This window comes from Sylvia atricapilla, chromosome 21, assembly GCF_009819655.1.
Source record: "Sylvia atricapilla isolate bSylAtr1 chromosome 21, bSylAtr1.pri, whole genome shotgun sequence".
NCBI lineage: Eukaryota > Metazoa > Chordata > Aves > Passeriformes > Sylviidae > Sylvia > Sylvia atricapilla.
Window position 1 is genome coordinate 2,505,021 of NC_089160.1, and position 18,429 is coordinate 2,523,449.

Here is an 18,429-nt window from a genome sequence, read left to right on the forward strand (position 1 = left end):
AAGGAGACCCAAAGGAGAGAGATCTCTGCTTGATGCCTGGTCTAGTTTTTTCCAGTCACTTCCCTGGGTCTGTATAAAGATATTCCTGGTCTCAACAGCTTTGTTTCACATAGGCTCTGAGAGCTACCTAATATTCCTTTCAGGAAGGAGTTGCTTCTAAAAGGGACATTTTTTGGATGGCTTGTCACTCCTGGATGGATTTGGTGCAGAGGAGAGAAATCTCCCTGTTCTCTATAACTGGTTCCCTCTAATGAGCTGCATTCTTGTGACAGAACTGCCTTTTTATTGCCATGTCACTGTCTCACATATTCTGCCTGTTAGTGATTTTCCAGAGGTGGCTTTGAGAGTTAGAACTTTTATTTTAACACAAACAAAGGGGGCGACGACATTGTGACATTCCCATGCCACAAGCACAGTTCCCTAGCAAGGGGATAATGTTACCAAATTGTTTCAGCAGGAATTCTTGCTGAGGCCACTGGCGCCTTGTTGGGCCTGAATTCAAACAAACTGAGGGTTCAAAGACATCCTAGAGGAATATTTTCCAACTGCAAGAGGGTGAGGTGATTTAAACATGCTTGCTGGCTCTTTTTTTTTTTTTTTTTTTTTTTTTAACTACATTTCTGCCATAGCAGGCAAATTCTTGTGGGGAAACACATTTTCAGCTGCATCTGAATGGATTCAGCTTTAGGATAAACCCAAAATGTTTTGAAAACACCCCGAATATATTAAACAGAGGACTTTGAAGACATCAGGAATAGTGGGTGGGAGACAAGCAAATGCTGATGAGTGTTACCAATTTGCTGAAATAGGAGCTGTCCAAGATGAAGAGGGTAATGGTTGGGTTTGACAAAATGCCTGGGAGAGCTCTGAATCATTGCAGGAAGTCTTCTCTTTTTCCTCAGGAAAAAAAAAAAAAAAAAAAAAAAAAAAGGAAATCTTTGCTGAGTACCGCATCTGGAAGCAATGAATCTCTTTCCCAAAAGAAGATCCTTCCCCCTCACCTGCTGTGTCCAGGGCTGTGTTTGTCCTGCACAGGCAGCTCCAGTTGGAGGATGTTACAGCCTCCTTTGTGCCTTGTGACTTGACTGGAAATTCCTCATTCCCGTGTGCCCCTGCTCCCTTTCCATGAGACCTCTGTGCCCTCCTCTGAGCCTTCCTTCTGCAAGGACCTGGGATCCCTGAAAGGCATTGCATGCTTTGCCAAAGCCTAAGGCAATGAGGAGCAGGATTTGTTTGGCTTGTAGAATGTTGTTGATTCCCTTTCTGCTGGGCAGTTGTAGTAATAATCAACTATCCCGTTTCTGAGAGCAAAACTTTGTCTTTGGCCATTGATTTTAGACCATGCAAGTAGATGCCAAGGGAGAGGGGAAATGAGAGAAGCTGGAAATACTTGATCAGGCAGCCAGGGAATCTTTCAGAGATGTTTCTTGCATTGCTTTGCTCTTTGTGCTCTGGATTTCTGCAGAGCCCAGGCCAGTCGTGGTCATTTTTATTTTTCTTCTCCTCAGTCCTGCTGCAGAATTTACATAAACTTTGTAGTAAATGGCAACTAGGGAGTGACTGCTCCTGTTTGCATTGGTTTAGTTAGAAAATTGTGTTGATAAAATGATAGCCTGACCTCTGATGCTTGGTTAGGACATTTTCCAAAGCAGTCAGGGATTGACCTGGAGATGATAAGGACATTATTAAAATTGTGCTGCAGGAAATGCTGGGAATGGATACAGTCATCCTGCTGTGCTTCCAGACATGCACTGGGGTTATTTGAGATCTTACATCATAAATAGGTGTTAAAATAAAGACATTCTCATTAGCAAAATGCTCTGCATTTTCAGAGCACCCTCGGAGGCAAAGCAGTTACGATACATTATGTGAACATGAGCTTGCTTCTTAGTTAAATGCTGTACCATCAAAAGGAAAATTACTATCTTGTCAAATTTATTTAAAATTACATCCCAAAGGGTGTGACTGCATCCTTGTAAAGCTTCAGGAATGAACTCTTATCTAGAGCACGTGTTCACTGCAAGGCCTGATGCAGAGGAGAGAATTCCTGTGTCCTTTGATGCCATCCCTGCCCTGGGAGACGTTGCTGTGGCCCTTGGCACTGAGCAGCCCATTTTGGATTTTTGCTGGGAGAGAGAGGGTGGGGAATCCATGGCAAATGACCAAGAGCAAGCCTCAGCATGCTGCTTTTTTTTTTTTTTTTCCCTTCTTCCCATCTTAGTTATGTCTTCAGCACCCTGGCAATACTCAGGAAATTGTTTCCAATTCCTGTCTTAGGAAAACAGGATCATACTCTCGATTTCTGGTAATGAAATCCTTCTGTGCCTGCATCATTCTTGATCCTCTTTCCATTGAGAGTTCAGATCCACTCAGAGATGAAAACCAAAAAATGTTTCAATTTAAATTTCTCTTCTATGACTTCTGGAGAATCCTGGTTTATAGAATAGTAAATTTTTCTCACAAATACTTGCAGTAGCAGAGTGGCAGAGCTGGAAATGAATGAGAGTGCCAGAATACGCAGTGACTTAACTGAGGGCAGCAAGTGCATGAAATGAGATTATTTTATGAGGAAAGGATAATTCTGACGAAAGACATTAGGGAAGCTGAGTTGTCTGAAGCACATCCCATGCCTTTAAAGCTTACTGAACACCTGAGTTCCAAAAACCTGACAATTATTTGAGGCGTTTGTGAATTAATCCCCGTTTTAAGCTGTTGAAAAGAAAAACACACTCCAGCCCTAAACCTTCCAACATTCCTAATTCTTCCTGATGCTGGAAGATGAAGTGCATCTTGTGAAGGGAGAAAAAAGATGTTGTCTTTCTGCAAAGCCACTGAACAAACTGTGCCTGTACGTTGGGTCTGGTGCCCGAGTCAGGCGTGTGCAGGCAGTGCTGGGAACTTGGGCAACAGCTTGTGTTGCAACTTTTCACCTGCAGGTTTGCCTGATGGGAGCACGTTCAAAGTGAATGTTTCAGTGGAATTTCTGTGTCCTAATTCTGCTTTTTGGCAAATCTTTTTTGGCTGGGCTCTTGGTATTCTTTGAATGCAGGCCAGAACGTTAATTCACATATATGCATACTCAGGTTTGTTAATTGGGAAACTGTAAAATGTTGTGGCTGCTTTTGCAGGATTTTGTCTGTGTGTTAAAAAACCTGCTCAGAAATTTAAATGCTTTGTAGTAGGTAATGAGACCAAATGTCCATCACCTCATCCTTAACTTCTTTTATAAAGAAGAGAGAGGGAGGAGAGCTGGTTTTGAAGAGATTATTTTTCAGCTCCGTGCGTGGTATTTCACTGGGAGTTTATCAGGTTGTTCCTCACTCTTGTCCAGGTCAGAACTCAAGACACTGAGTGCTCTCAATTTCTGAGTTCTGCTGCTGACCCCATATTTATCACTTCTGGCTACTTTGAGCTTCTGTTAATCTAAGTTTAAAACTGGTGCACTGATCCACACTTTAGTGGAGTCTGACAAACCTTCAGTTGGTGTTATCAAGTGCTATGATCTGGAATAAAAAGATTTATTAAATAGAACATATTTATTGATTTTCTGCAGAGCAGCAGTGGACTATTAAGTTACATTAAAATGTTCTCGTCCCTCCCATTCCAAACAAACTTGAAATCTTGAGCAATCAAATTATAAAAATACATTTCCGCTGTACATGCACTGGTGGGAAGCCCTTTGGCTGGATTGCTCACTGTTTATTGTAAATTTTATTATAAAATTCTTGTTTGGGGAAAATCCTCTAAGGCAGCAACATTCACACTGTGAGATTAGATGCCTGCTGACTTTATGGAGAGAAGAAAAAATACTATGTCTGGGATTAAAATAGTGTTGGGAGATTTTTCTGTCTCTGCTCTTTGCATTGCCTGAAGGAGCAGGAGTGAGCAAAGGGAAAAATTTTAAAGAAACATCTGATAAAACCTTTTTGGAATAAAGGTGCCATGTAAGAACAGCTCGTGTTGTTCAGCTCAAAGTATCCTGAGAGCAGATTCCTGGGGAACACTGTCAGAATGGGGCCAGCGAGCTCTGATACTTTCCCAGAATACTTTCCACTTCCAAGAAGGACTTCCTGAGCCAAAAGTGGTGTCTTTTGTCTTTAATATCCCTCAGTGGACTTTTCTTCCATGAAGCTGTAGAGCAGCTCTTTGAACTCACATAAGGGAGTCTGTGTTTCGCATTGTGGTGCTTCTTTGGCTCTGGCTGTTGGGAAAAGTTGCCTTCTTCCTGCTATTTTTGTATTTCAGGGTGTGTGACAATCAGAGCTACAAAAGCAGTGCCCCAGATTTGCTGCACAGGGCCAGCTAATTGCAATTGTTAGTCTTTTCCTAAACAGAAAATAATGCCCACAGGTGTGCAGTATTCCCTATATTTGAATAGAGCTGGGCCCTGGGTATATATATATATATTTTTTTTTTTTTCAGTCATATTTGGGTTTGGTTTTATTCTGCCTGAACTGTGGATTAACCTAGCTGAGACAGTTACTCTTTTTGTTGGTTTTTGTGAGGCAGAGTGGCAGTTTGGTCTGCAGGGTGAACAGTGGAGGATGGAAGGGCAGTGGCAGGGACAGAGCAGGATCTCTCAGGGCAAGAAGAATGTCCAGACTGCTGGGATAAACCTGGATAAAAGCCTGGCATGGGGAGAGCCTGGCCCATGGCTGATGTGTGCTTTGATCCTCTTACTTTATGGTGACCAGACTGCAATAGGATGCTACAAATTTTGATTCAGTTTCTGCTTAATCTTGTAAAAATGCTGCCAGCAATTTTCAATATTGCACTGAGAGTGTTCCCAACTTGAGGACCAGCTCTGAACACTGCTGCAGTTACCTTGGAAACGTGTGTCAAGTCACTCAAACACTGTTTCAGTCCCTGGTGCCCATTCTTAGTCCATTGCTGCTCTCAGATGTTTGCCACAGTTAATTTCCTCTGTTTCCCCATCCTTACCGTGGGGTCACTGAGGACAAAAAGGACAAACACACCCAGCAGGAAAGCAGAGCTGGGACAGAGCTGTCACATCCTCAGTGCCCAGTCCAGAGCAGGAGCTTAGGGCCCACTGACAGCAGTCATAAATCATGGAATGGTTTGGGCTGGAAGGGTCCTCCAAGATTATCCAATTCCAACCCTCTGGATAGGGACACCTCCCACTGTCCCAGGTTGCTCCTGTCCAGCCTGGTCTGGGACACTTCCAGGGATTCAGGAGCAACCACAGTTTCTCTGGGCACCTCTGCCAGGGCCTGCCCACCCTCACAGGGGAGAATTCCTCCCAGTATCCCCTCTACTCCTGCCCTCTGGCAATGAGAAGCCATTCCCACTCCTCAAGCCCTTATAAATAATCTCTCTCCATCTTTCCCGTGGGCTCCCTTCGGGTGCTGGAATTCACCTGGACATTCTCCCTGGCTGCTGGCAAAGCCCCAACTTCACTGGCTGGTTCTCATCCTTCCTGTTGCCTTTTCCTTGCTTTGTTGCAGCTGAAGAAGAAGCAGGTGTACGTGGAGAAGGTGGAGAAGATGCAGCAGGCGCTGGTGCAGCTGCAGGCAGCGTGTGAGAAGAGGGAGCAGCTGGAGCACCGGCTGCGCACGCGGCTGGAGAGGGAGCTGGAGTCTCTGCGCATGCAGCAGGTACTGCAGGATTGCCCCCTGCCCCTTCCACGCACCAGAGAAAGGCAGTGGGTTTCTTTTTTTATTGCCCAAAATGCTTCCTTCTCGCTAGTTAAGATTCATGGATTTGCTGGCTGTTGGGTTGCTTTTACCCGATTTAATTCTGGTTCAACCAGAGAGTTTAGATAAGGAGCAATAGGGGATCCATCGTGTGATGAGATGCAGAAATAGCCTCATTGCTGCTGCTTTGGTCATTGCTATAGCTACCTGCTGCTTTACCTGGAAATACCTTGCTTATATTATTTGAAATTATTTTTTAAATCTTGTTCATCGTTTGGGATTTTATGTAAAATTCATTGACAACTGGCCTGAAAAGAGGCCCTTCAAAAACCTTTTGAATTTTAAAAAAGCACACAAGACTGAACTAGCAAAGCCAATTCTATACATGCAGCTGATGGCAATGGATGGGAGTTTCACACAGACTGCATTGCAATATTATTATGAGTCTTTTTCAATGAAAAGAATGAATGAGAAGCAGATTGTGCAGGTGTGTTAAGAATTGCATTTACTTCAGCCCATGTTAAATACAGATGAACTGTCAAGTGTTTGAATTTTACTGGAAATAGGATGCAGACCTGTGTTCTAAATCACATTTAGTTTCAGGCTACTTTTATCCCCTAATTTCCATCTCTGCCTAGGAATAGATATTTAAATATCGGGGTTTTACATTGGTTTTAGTAGGAGTTACATTAAGTTGCTATACTTTTGGAAGATCAGGTACTCTAAACCCCACAACTTTTTACATTTACACAAAAAAATTGTTCTCCTGTCTTGGTTAAAAATTATGAGCTCAGCATAAAATAGTTAGTCTGCCCAATTTCTATTCCTTTAAACCATTGATTTTATTTCTTAAGTCAAATGTCTTGCTAATCCCACATGAGACTTCCATATAAAACTGCAATTTTTTATTCATTGAACTATTATCTGAGCAAATCTCCACGCTTCCTTACTTTGAAAGGGAGCACTGCCTTCCAAATCTTTCTTTACAACTAAATTATTTCAGTCCCCAGCTATACACTGATCATGTTAATTTAGTAACCAAATGCTTTAAAAATATTTTGGATGTATTTTTTTTTGGAGGGATGATACTAGTCAGTGCTTGCTGAACACTTGGGAGTCAATTTGTGTTACATCAGGCATGATGGAAGGGCTGTGCACATCACTGTACAGCACAGTCCAGCTCTGGGATGTACATTTGGGGCTCTGCACATGGAAAAAAGGCTTTGAGAGGAGTATTTTCCATCTCAGGTATTTCCTTATTACCCTGCCCAAAACAGCATTTCTCTCTGGGGAAGATTCTTGTGTTAAACCAGCAACAAAAAGCAAAGCAGCCAATCCTGAGCCTTCCAGCTGCACCCTGAGATTGCTATTTTTGTTTTTTTCCTCCTGGGAATCAGCGTCAGGGCACATCTCAGGCTGCCAATGTCTCTGAGTACAACGCCACGGCGCTCATGGAGCTCCTGAGGGAGAAGGAAGAGAGGATCCTTGCTCTGGAAGCTGACATGACCAAGTGGGAACAAAAATACCTGGAGGAAAGTGTGATGAGACAGTTTGCTTTGGATGCAGCTGCGACCGTGGCTGCTCAGAGGTAAATGGGACTTTTCACAGTGCTGGGGTTATTTTCTTTTTCCAGTTGAATGTCATATTTCCCACCCAGGAATGTTGTCATGCCATCCTCCTGTGGCTGCTCACCCTGTGGTCTGAACAGTTCTTCAGAATTCTGCAGGCAGGTGGAGCTTGGCTGCTCCTCCTGGGAACTGTGCAATTGCCAGCAATTAGAAACATTTTTCCAGGGGAAGATTCCTCCACATGCAGGATCCATTTTCCAGACTAGAATTGTTCTGAGCCATTCCTAGAAGCTGTTGATTCAAAGGAGAAGAGGCTTGGGGTTTTTCTTTAATTTTTAAACAGGAATCAGTCCTTGCTGAAGTCATGTGAGATGGGGTGAGCTTGGTGATTCACATCAGTCACCCTGAATGGCTTCCTTGTTCTCCAGAATGTTTTTGCAAATTACTTGGTGGTATTGTCTGATTACTAACCAGAAGCATCTACTAGGAAATTCTGCTCCAGACATTCTGCTGTGTGTGGAAAGCACTGCTTGTGGGGGTGGGAAGGGTGTCTGAAATTTGGTAACAAGCTCCCATTCCAAGACAACTGTACAGAAACACTTCTTATGGCTGTACATAGGCCAAGTGCCTCAGCTGGTTGGTAAACAAGAGCTGTTACTGGAGTGCAACTCCTTAGCATTAAGCTTTGCTTGCATGTAATTTCATTGCTCACTGGTTTATGGTTCTGGACAGCAGATTTTAGTGTAGATTGTTCCATGAGCCAAATCCAGATAGGGATGTTATCACAACTGGCTTCCCAGCTTGTAAAATCACACTGGAATTACAGGGGTGAAGCTGCAGATCTGCTGTGTTAGCGTTTGAGGACTTATCTTATCTCGTTCCAGAAGGAAGCTGTTATTTTAGGGCATTGATGCTTCTTGTGCACTCTTTTTCCACCTCCCCAGAGATTCCCTAAAGGCTCCTTGTGCTTAGAGGCCGCGTTGTATTTTCAGCGTGGGCTGATAACTCGGGGCCTGGTCTATTGTTTATCATGGAGTGGGAGGGGATGTGTTAGGCCTGCTCAGGTTTCATTAAATGAACAAGAATGTTGTCCAGTCAGGAAAGAGCCTCTGCTTTTCCACTTCCATCTGGATTCCACTGATTCCAGTGCCAACCTCTTCTACACTGTCCAGATCTCCTTCCCTTTTCTTTAACAGTGGAAACTGGCATCCCTTGGGAAGCTGAGGAAGGATGCTTTAGACCCCAGGCAGGAACTGGGTCAGGTTGGGTTTCTTTGGTGAATGATCTTCTCATGCTTTTCCACGTTCACAAGTGGAAGAAATTCATTTCACAAGAATGAAATACTCATTATTTGCTTAGTGGACTGACCAACTACCACAGTGTTAACATTAGGCCTTATATGGAATCAGTCTGGAACTCTTTTCACCCTACTCCAAATTTTTTGAACCAGGCTGCTTAGAAGAAATTTCCATGCCTTGTTGCCTTTGATATTCACATCCCCTGTATGATACTGTTGGAAGGGGAAAGGAAAAAGCTTTTTGTCTGAAGTTGGTGTTCCTTTCCCCTCCTTGTGTCCTTGGATTTGCCTCATTGATGAGTTTAGAGTAGTGCAGTGATCAGTTTAGGTGAGGCACTGGCCTGAGTTGGGAAGGAGGTTGATCTGCATGTTTTTGTAATCCCTCTTCCCTAGGACAAAATGAAATTAGGAGTTGGATTTTTGGAAGACACTGAGCCAGCCTAAACTCCAAAAAAACAGTGGATATTCTTGTTAGTTCCATTTGAGTGGTATTTTTGTGCTGCTGAGGGCAAAGCTGCAGACTTAGCAGGTCCTTCATGTGCTGTCCTGCTTGTTCCAGGGACACCACAGTGATCAGCCACTCGCCCAACCCCAGCTATGACACCTCACTGGAAGCTCGCATCCAGAAGGAGGAGGAGGAGATCCTGCTGGCCAACAGGAGATGTCTGGACATGGAAGGAAGGTAAAGTGCACTTTGTTCCTATCTGGCTTCTTTGGGACAGGGATTTGAAATTAACTGCCTGGGTAGATGCCTCAGAACCAGAAATTCTTGTGCCTTCACCAGCAGCAGTGATGCCAAATGCTCATTTGGCCAAGGAAGTATAAACACAGCAATCCAAAAACCTGTCTTGATACTGAGGGCTAATGCAAAAAAGTCTTGTCTTAGATTTTTTGCATCTAGCTTGTTCCTCTTCTCTCTTCAGGGCACCCTCATCAGACCCCAGGCTCCAGCCACCCCTTAACAGGCTCACAGAGATGTTTTCCCCTGGGGTTAGGCCCAATGCAGACTCCCCAAAGTGTGTTAATTCTTTCTGTTGTTCTCATGTCCTGCCCATAACTCTTAGGTTAGTCTCAGAGCTCCTTCCATGGCTGTTTAGAGCAGTTTCCAGTGGCCAGAGGTGGCTGGATGTTTCACACTCTCTCACATGATCTGCTCTATGGGCCAGGACAGTCTCCTGGCATCCTCCCTCCACCTCTCCAAGTGCCTAAGGGAGCCCTAGTCCCAGCCCTGGGGACACTGAGGCCTCAGCCCAGTGAGAGGGGAGACACTTACATTGTCCCTTTTCCTTCCCCCAAAGGATCAAGACCCTGCACGCTCAGATCATTGAGAAGGATGCCATGATCAAAGTGCTGCAGCAGCGCTCCCGCAAGGAGCCCGGCAAGACGGAGCAGCTCTCCTCCATGAGACCTGCCAAATCCCTCATGTCCATCTCCAACGCTGGCTCAGGCTTGCTGTCCCACTCCTCAACGCTGAGCAGCACCCCCATCCTGGAGGAGAAGAGGGAGGACAAGAGCTGGAAGGGCAGCCTGGGTAATTTCCAAATGCCAGGGGCAAAATTTCCAAATATCAGGGGCAATTCTGATCCATGACCCGCTGCTTGGAGGGGAGGCAGCAGCAGAGGAGGATGTGTTGGACAGAGAGAGCAGCTTGCGTGGCCTGCAGTAAAGCTGGCTGCAAGATGGGATACATCTGAAATACCTGCTTCTTTTAATCACTTCTGGGAAATAGTGACTTCTGATATTCAGGCTCTGCCATTAAATTTGTAAGCCTTTATTCCCATTTTGCCACCTGACCTTAGGGATGCCTGGGATACAGTTTTCAGGGCCCCCAAGCACTTGCTTTCAGCTGGCTGAAGGTGTAAAGTCTCCTTGATTTGGAGCAGAGATTTTAATCAGGATTTCCATCCTGTAGTGTTGTGCCTGCACCAACATGACTCCTGTCTGGAATGGCTCAACAGCGTTCTTTTGAGAAATGAAGTTGTAACAAAGCAAATCCCAGATGATTTTCTTTTTCCTGGGAGAAGTTGGGCCCAAAACTGAGAGTAAAAACCTCTGAAATGTAAATGAGGACCTGTTGCAGGTCATTTCAGAGTGTGCAAGCAGCAAATGGGGACACTGCTATTCCTTGGCTCCTTCAGCACCCAGGGGTGGAAGATGCTGTGGAAAGGCAAACCAGTGCTGCCTCTTTGGGGAGGGAGGGAGCACTTTCCAGGTCCTGGAGCAATCAGTGCAGAGCTGATAGCAGTCAGTTTTCTGTGACTGTGACATTTCCTTCCCTTTTCCCCCACAGGTGTTCTGCTGGGAACAGAATACCGCTCGGAATCCATCCCCTCCACCCCTTCTCCTGTCCTTCCCTCCACGCCCTTGCTGTCAGCCCACTCCAAGACAGGCAGCAGAGACTGCAGCACCCAGACAGACCGAGGCAGTGAGCAGGGCAAAGCTGCTCCTTCCCCTGCAGCTCCCACCCCAGCACGACTCCCCAGCACCAACCTGGCCTACAGTGCAGAGAAAACAGGTAACAGAGAAAACAGGTAACTCAGCCTCAGTCCCGGGGGGGACCCTGCCACTGTCTCACCGTCTCTGGGGCAGCCCTGATGTCCCTTTCTCCCTCCAGGCAAACCGGGGTTAGTTTTTGTGAGGACAAGTTGATTTCAGGGACAAGTGTGATGGTGTTTGAGTGGTCATAAACACTGAAGGAATTTTTAAAAAAGCCTGAAGAATGGCACCTTGGCAGGGAGGTGCAGCAAGATTTGAGAACTGAGGACAGGAGGTGCAAATCCCTGGGCAGTCTCTGAGTCAGTGTCTACTCTGAAGTAAGTTGTGAGTAGGATGTGGGGTTTAAACACATGGAAATGGGCTGTTCAAACTGGCCATTGCATTGAGTGGGCATCCAAAGCCAGGTGGACTCAGAGAGGGGAAGGGAGAAGGAATTATCACAGTGAAGCTGTCCTGGTACCATCCAGTCACAGCTCTAACCTCAGCCTTGGAGATCCAGTTGACAGTGACTGTCCCAGGAGCTGAATTTGCTTCCCACAGAGCTCCCAGCTGGCAAAAGCTGCTCATTTTCCAGCCCACTCTGCCAAATCAATGCAGATTACACAACCTTGCCTCTTCTCCTTACAGACACATTACAATGCTGTTGTTCTTTGTGGCAGAGAGTGTTTGGCTGGGCTCTGCCTCCTGCCCATGCTCTGCTGTTTAATGGGCATTGAGGGAGAACAGGTCTGGTGCTGAAAATCTACCCTCCCTGCACTGGTTTAAATGCAGTCACTGCAGTTTTATGTGGATTTGTGTATCAGTGGGAGGTGCCCAAAGGGAATTTGATAAAATGGCTTTATTTGTCTGGCTGCATGAGTGGGAACTGAGTTTTTAAAAATTAAGTAAGTCATTAGCTGTCTTTGGCCAATGATACAAGATGACTTAAAGTGTTAATGTCGTATTTCTAACCTCATTGAAGTGACACCTTTAATTGTCTGTTTCTTGTTTTTCCTCATCACATAGATGGGCCACTCTTCCACTCCAGCACTCTTGAAAGAAAAGCCCCTGTTCAGACTGTGGGGCAGGACCTCCCAGATGGAGAGATGGTAGAATACCTCATCTGAAAGGCTGTACCAGGATCTGAGCTGGGAGAACAGTAGCAAGAAATTTTTTAAAGACATTTTTATTGGGAAAAAAAAAAAAAAAGAAATGTAGTACCTGAGTAATAAAAGAATACTCAGCTGTTTGCTCTTGTATATTATGTCTCAAAAGTTTGGACAGGTTAATTTATAATTTGTTCTAAATTATAAAAAACCCATAACACTTGTTCTTTGAAAGTTTCCCCCTTTATTTTTTAAATACTGGATATGGTAACATCTGGAGAAAAAAAAACCCTAGACCTTAGGTGCACTACAGCTGATATTTCACTTCAGTGTTTTTAAAGTCTCTTAAGCAGAAGTACCTGCTCTCACAGGTGCTGGTTACATGTCTAGCTTGAATGTAGTAAGGTGATCTTAATGGCCTTAAAATGATCAGAACCAGGGACATTGTTGTGAGCATCACTTTATGGTTTTGGAGTACAGGTGTTCTGGGAAGCTTCTATAAATCTGAGCTGTGATCAAGGGAGATTTCCCTTTCACTTTCCTCTCAGTGTAAGAACTCAGAACAGGTATTTCGTGTTTATAGGCTGAAAAGATTTCCATTTTCAGTGTGGTAACATTTTTTTTTTTTTTTTAGTTCCCAAATTTCATTTTTAATTATATCATTATTAAAACAAACGACTCCGGTGATTAATGTCGCATTTCATGTTTGTAGTTCCTTTTGCAAGATTTGCCATACTTTTATACTTAAGTACTTTTTCAATAATTTGTACAGTGGATAGTAAATAATATATTGCATTCATGTTTTACATAAATTAATAAGGAGAATTTACAGGCCCAGCCCTGATCTGTTCAATCAGATTTCTGCCATGGTAATTCCATTGGATTTAGTGAAACTACTTCAAATTTACCATAGCTCAAGTGGGAGGCCCTGTTGTTTTTTTCAGATTTAACAGCTTAATTTACTGCATCTATGGAGATCTTTCTTCATGGCAGACTTTTCTATATTTCAAATGCCCTTCAACTTTGTATGTCCCTCCTTTCTGGAGAGACTGGATTCTTTTTCACACAGCAAAGCCTCAGAGGTAGAGCTTTCAAGAGAAGCTCCTTGCAAAGGTTCAGAAGGCAGATTCTCTCCTTTCAAAATGCTTCTTGAATTCATCTGAGTGGAGAGAGCAGCTTAAAGAAAGTCCCAGAGGCATTACAGAAGAAAGTTACATATTTAAGTCATGAGGTTCTCTTCCAGATTTTTGGGAACTAGCAGAGATGCAGCAGTGCTTTGGTTACAGAAACTATAAGGAAATATTAAGACCAATAGAAGTACATGAGTATTTTTTGTTACTGTCTTTGCATTTTATTAAAACACTTCAATATTAATTTCTGTTAAAAACTACTTTTTTTTTTTTGTACTTGAATGTTAAAATATTTCACTTGCCAGTGGTCACACACTGGGGACCTGACTAGTTTCAGCTTTCTGTGCAGCATTGGAGTAGCCAAATTTTCATTTCAAAATAAGGAAACCCATTAATTAATGATCACGGAGTTCGTGAATGTCTTTAATTCCTGTTTGACACTACTGCTGTGGTGTTCAAATGAAATGGCCTTACCAGACCAACAGGGATCCCAGGAATTCCACAGGGAGAGGGGAGAGGAGGTGCCTCTCCCTGCAAAGGTGCTGCCTCAAGCTCAGCCCCGAGCTTTCCTTCTGGCAACAATCACTTAAAACCCAAGGAAAACACTTCCCATCGTTTCTGGCAGATTTGCTGCTGCTTAGGGATCTTCAGGCCAGTCCTGCAGAAGGCAGAGGTGACAGAGGGTGGGAGATGTCCCCCTCCCCACTGCAGAGCTGCACTGCAGGGCTTTGCCTGGCTCTACCCTGTGGGACAACCTTATTCCAGACATTTCCAGCCCTCCCTTCTCTCTGAACCATTTCCTAGGCACACTGTCCACCACCACCTCATTCTCATCTCTGAGGATGTCTTGCTTTTATTTCTCTTGGCTTAATTCCATCCAACTTTCTGAAGTAATGCTCACCCTGGATGATTGGATTGCTCTTCCTCCTCCACAGTGGTTAAAAATGCAGCTTTTCTCATTAGCTCAAGGTGTCCATCTCTTTTTTGCCATTTCAGCATAAATATCTATATTATGTTCTGTGGGTTTGGCTTGAAGTGGACAACAAGGGAAATCAAATGCCATTGAGTGTCTGTGTGAGAGGGGGAGAGAGATGTTTGAATGCTTTTCCTTTAGAGTCAGGAAAAGTTATATTCCATCTTTGCAAATACTTCTCAGCATCTGGAAAGAAGTTTTTCGACTGTAGGGCTCTAAATAAAGAGTTACAACTCACTGAAATCACATTAATTCTAAAACATCTGGGAAAATTTGGATCTTTTACAGATAAAACCTCTTTCAGAAAACTGATTTTCCCCCATCAGTGGTGGCTGTTCAGGTGACAAGAATTGCTTTATCCTCCCTGCAGCTCACTGTTTTCAAGTGGAGTGCCACTGCATTTTATTTTTACAACTCAAAAAGGACATAAGAGCTTCCTGTGAATAAAACACAGTGACTATCTCCTCCAGAAATGGACTGGATCAGGACTGCAGGAGCCTTGGCATTTCTGTGCCCATTGAAGTAATTTCGGAAGATGGTGCAGTTTTATTCTGCTTAAGTCAGGCTCTTTGCCCTATTTTGTAATTTTCGATTTCTTCCAAAAAAAGCAAAAGCCCCAAAACTTTGCAGTGGAAGCTGGAGGTCGTTTTCCTGTGCTGACAAACGGGGAGCCATCAGGAATGTCTTCTTCCCCTGCAGCTTCCTCAGAGCCATCCTGATGTGAATGTAAACGAGCTGCTTGCTTTGAGGAAGATGTGTACTATAGCCTTCAGTCTCTGCACAGATCTTTATTTTGTTTTTAAAACAGGAACCGCTTTAAGGAGACAAACTGCACACATAGCTCCTTTGCCTTCTGTAGAGCTCAGTTCTGGTAGAAAGTGGTTTTTAACAATGATTGCAACGACTTCTGCAAACCAAAATTTTAGACTAAGAGTTTTTCTTGAACTCGGGTATTAGAAGCAGAATTGTAGCTTTTATAAAGAAAGCCACATATTCTTCTTTGTAGAGCAAAAACAAGAAAATGAAGTTTAGTTATTTTTCCTCTTTCCTTTTCACTGCTTACAGGAAGGCCAAACTCCCAAGTCCTTCCCTTGGGCAGTTCCTTTGTGGTTTCACTGCTTGGGGAAGTGCCCAAAATGCAGAGATTTTTATTCCACCTGGCCCAATGTTCTTGAATTAAACAGCTCCTACCTGGCAGCTCCTGGAGGGTTCACAGCAGCGATTTAGTGTCAGAGGACTCAAGGGGATGTGTGAGTCGCTCCTCAGGAGTCTGCAGGGGGACACTGAGGTCACCTCGTGTGGTGGGGCTGAAGTTCTGCCCCGTGTGAAAGCTGAGCATCGCCTTTGCTTCATGTTTTGGGGCTGCCTGAGTTGGGGGGACTGGCAGAGTTTGAAGCCAACCCCATTTCCAAGGACACCTCCTGCTCCAGGAGCCCCTGGTGGGGTCAGCAGCGTGTGGGGCAGGTGACACCCATGGTGGCTCCAGCAGGACCAAGGCTCTTCACTCCCAGACACACCCGGAGTGCCCAGGGCAGGAAAACCCGGGATAACTGAGCTTTCCTCTGCCTGGGGCAGGAAAACCCGGGATAACTGAGCTTTCCTCTCCCTGGGGCAGGAAAACCCGGGATAACTGAGCTTTCCCCTCCTTGGAGCAGGAAAACCCGGGATAACTGAGCTTTCCTCCCCCTGGGGCAGGAAAACCCGGGATAACTGAGCTTTCCTCTCCCTGGGGCAGGAAAACCCGGGATAACTGAGCTTTCCTCTCCCTGGGGCAGGAAAACCCGGGATAACTGAGCTTTCCTCTCCCTGGGGCAGGAAAACCCGGGATAACTGAGCTTTCCTCCCCCTGGGGCAGGAAAACCCGGGATAACTGAGCTTTCCTCCCCCTGGGGCAGGAAAACCCGGGATAACTGAGCTTTCCTCTCCCTGGGGCAGGAAAACCCGGGATAACTGAGCTTTCCTCCCCCTGGGGCAGGAAAACCCGGGATAACTGAGCTTTCCTCTCCCTAGGGCAGGAAAACCCGGGATAACTGAGCTTTCCTCTCCCTGGGGCAGGAAAACCCGGGATAACTGAGCTTTCCTCTCCCTGGGGCAGGAAAACCCGGGATAACTGAGCTTTCCTCTCCCTGGGGCAGGAAAACCTGGGATAACTGAGCTTTCCTCTCCCTGGGGCAGGAAAACCCGGGATAACTGAGCTTCTCCTCCCTGGGGCTGGCACAGCTCACCGGGATTCCCTGTGCTGCCAGGGCTGGGGGACATGGGGGGTGTCTCTTTTCATGTATTTGTATAGGAACTCTTTTGTAAAAGTTAGTGTTTTTATGTCTAGGAAGTAAAAAGACATTGTAAAATGTAATTGTACTGTATTTATGAAGAAAATACATTTTCTTTTCAAAAAGATCTTCCGCTAAGTTGGTTTTAGAGTCTGGTTTCCACCACCATCATCTGGTAGAGTTTTTTGGGGGGCAAATGGATTTGAGCAGTTTTCCTCCCAGCAGGGTTGTGGTCCAGTGAGCTGCTTCTCTCTGGGACCCAAAATATCAAAGCATGAATTAAATTCCTAAAGTTTACCATTTCACAACCATAGACAGTGTGTCAAGAGAACGATCTTTCCTATATAAATCTACATTGAAGTGAATCACATGGTTTATTTCTCCCCCTTTCTTTAAACCGTCCAAGTTTATTTTGTAATTTGTGACTGGGCTGCTTTGTAATTCAGCTGTTGAAACAGCCCTTAAGTCTTTGAAGGTTTGTGGCAGCTTTAGTTCTAGAAAGAAAACAAAATAGTCAGTGTAAATATGCACTAAGAAGTCTTGTAAATGTGTATCCGTGTATTTTTAAAGAATGGATCCTGTGTTTCCAGCTTTTTTTCCACTGATTCGCTTGTTTTGCAGTAAATTTGTTTAGTATGAAAAGCTTATGGAATGTAAAACAAAAACCAATGTTCACCTTCCCTAGTCCTCGCTACTGCTTGGCCTCTGTCTTTACCTTTTCAACTCTAATCCGAGATTTTACAGGACAAAGTAATTGTCATTCCAGCCTCTTCCCTTAAGCCTCCCGGTTATTTTTCCCTCTGGCCAGCCCTGCAGCTGCCCACACCTCACACCTTTGAGCAGTCAGATTAGCAGCACTTGGAGCTGCGGGGACAGCCACCTCTCCTTTGATGCCTGGAACCTTTTGCAGACATCTGAGAGCATCCAGCACATGAGCAGCCTTCAGCCCTGTGAGTATTTTCCACATCACAGCCTTCACCAGAGCCGTGTGCTTTTTGTTCCTGTGTTCTTGGTGCATTTTGCTGCCTCCTAATTTATCTCTCCCCTCTCCTGGTGCTGTGGGAGGGAAGGAGCAGGGTTTACTGGGAAGCTGCTTGAAAGTGGTCAGCCTTGATGCAATTTCACTGTTGATTTTTGAGTTTGATCTTAACATAGCTGTCGCCTCCCCTGCTGTAATAAATACCAGCCTGACAAATCCAGGGGCCAGTGGTCAGCTCAGCACATCCATCCCCTCCACTCTCAGGCCTTTTGATGTTGTTTCTATAAATCTCTCTGGCGTGCCAGAGCAGAAACAAGAAGACAAGAAAAGAAAAACCAAACAAAAAACCGTGGCCAGACAAAACCCCTCAGCTCCAGAAGCTCGTTAATAGCTGCTTTATTTAATACCACAAGTGTGGCCCATCTGCACGAGGGTGTGAGAGGAGGAGTTGGGCATTTCACAAGCCTCTGTGGGCAGCAAAGGTCCAACCTTTGCCCTGTGGGGAGCAGCCAGGAGCCACGCAGGGAGGATTTGGGATTTCACTGGGATTCCACATGCCCTCACCTTCCCTGCTGACCAGCCCACCTGGACACAACCACCTCCCAAAAACCATCCCTGTTCTGCTGCTGCATCTGCTGAACACCTGCATGGGAAAGGCACCTCCTTCAATCCCATTATCTGCTGCTCAGCCTGCCAAGAGCTGGGGCTTAAAAGGGAATAAAAATGAAAATGTTGGTGGTTTAGGTTTGGTTGGTTGGGTTATTTTTTTCCCCTTCCTCTCAGTTGGCTCTGGCCTTTCGATGAAAAATCTCCTTTGCTCCAAATCCTCTCTGAGTGCAATGGAGGTAGTGGTTGATTCCACGCCAGCCCCTTGGGTGGGAGGAGGGAGTTAGAAGCTAAAACAGTGCACAGTGAGTACAGCACATTCCCAAGGGCTGCATTATTCTATTTATTGTGAAGTCTTGCTGTTATTGCTG

General features: G+C 44.9%; 1 protein-coding gene across 2 annotated transcripts in view; it reads left to right on the plus strand.

Annotated features, from left to right (window-relative positions):
- Positions 1-16,600, plus strand: part of AMOT (angiomotin) — a 61,410-nt gene extending 44,810 nt beyond the window's left edge. For both annotated transcript variants that reach the window (XM_066333932.1, XM_066333931.1), the window contains exons 8-13: positions 5,466-5,615; positions 7,052-7,242; positions 9,079-9,201; positions 9,818-10,050; positions 10,810-11,034; positions 12,021-16,600. In XM_066333932.1, coding sequence (XP_066190029.1) covers positions 5,466-5,615; positions 7,052-7,242; positions 9,079-9,201; positions 9,818-10,050; positions 10,810-11,034; positions 12,021-12,121 — 1,023 coding nt within the window. In that variant the 3' untranslated portion in view covers positions 12,122-16,600. The remainder of the gene's footprint in view (positions 1-5,465; positions 5,616-7,051; positions 7,243-9,078; positions 9,202-9,817; positions 10,051-10,809; positions 11,035-12,020) is intronic.
- The last annotated feature ends 1,829 nt before the right edge of the window (positions 16,601-18,429 follow it).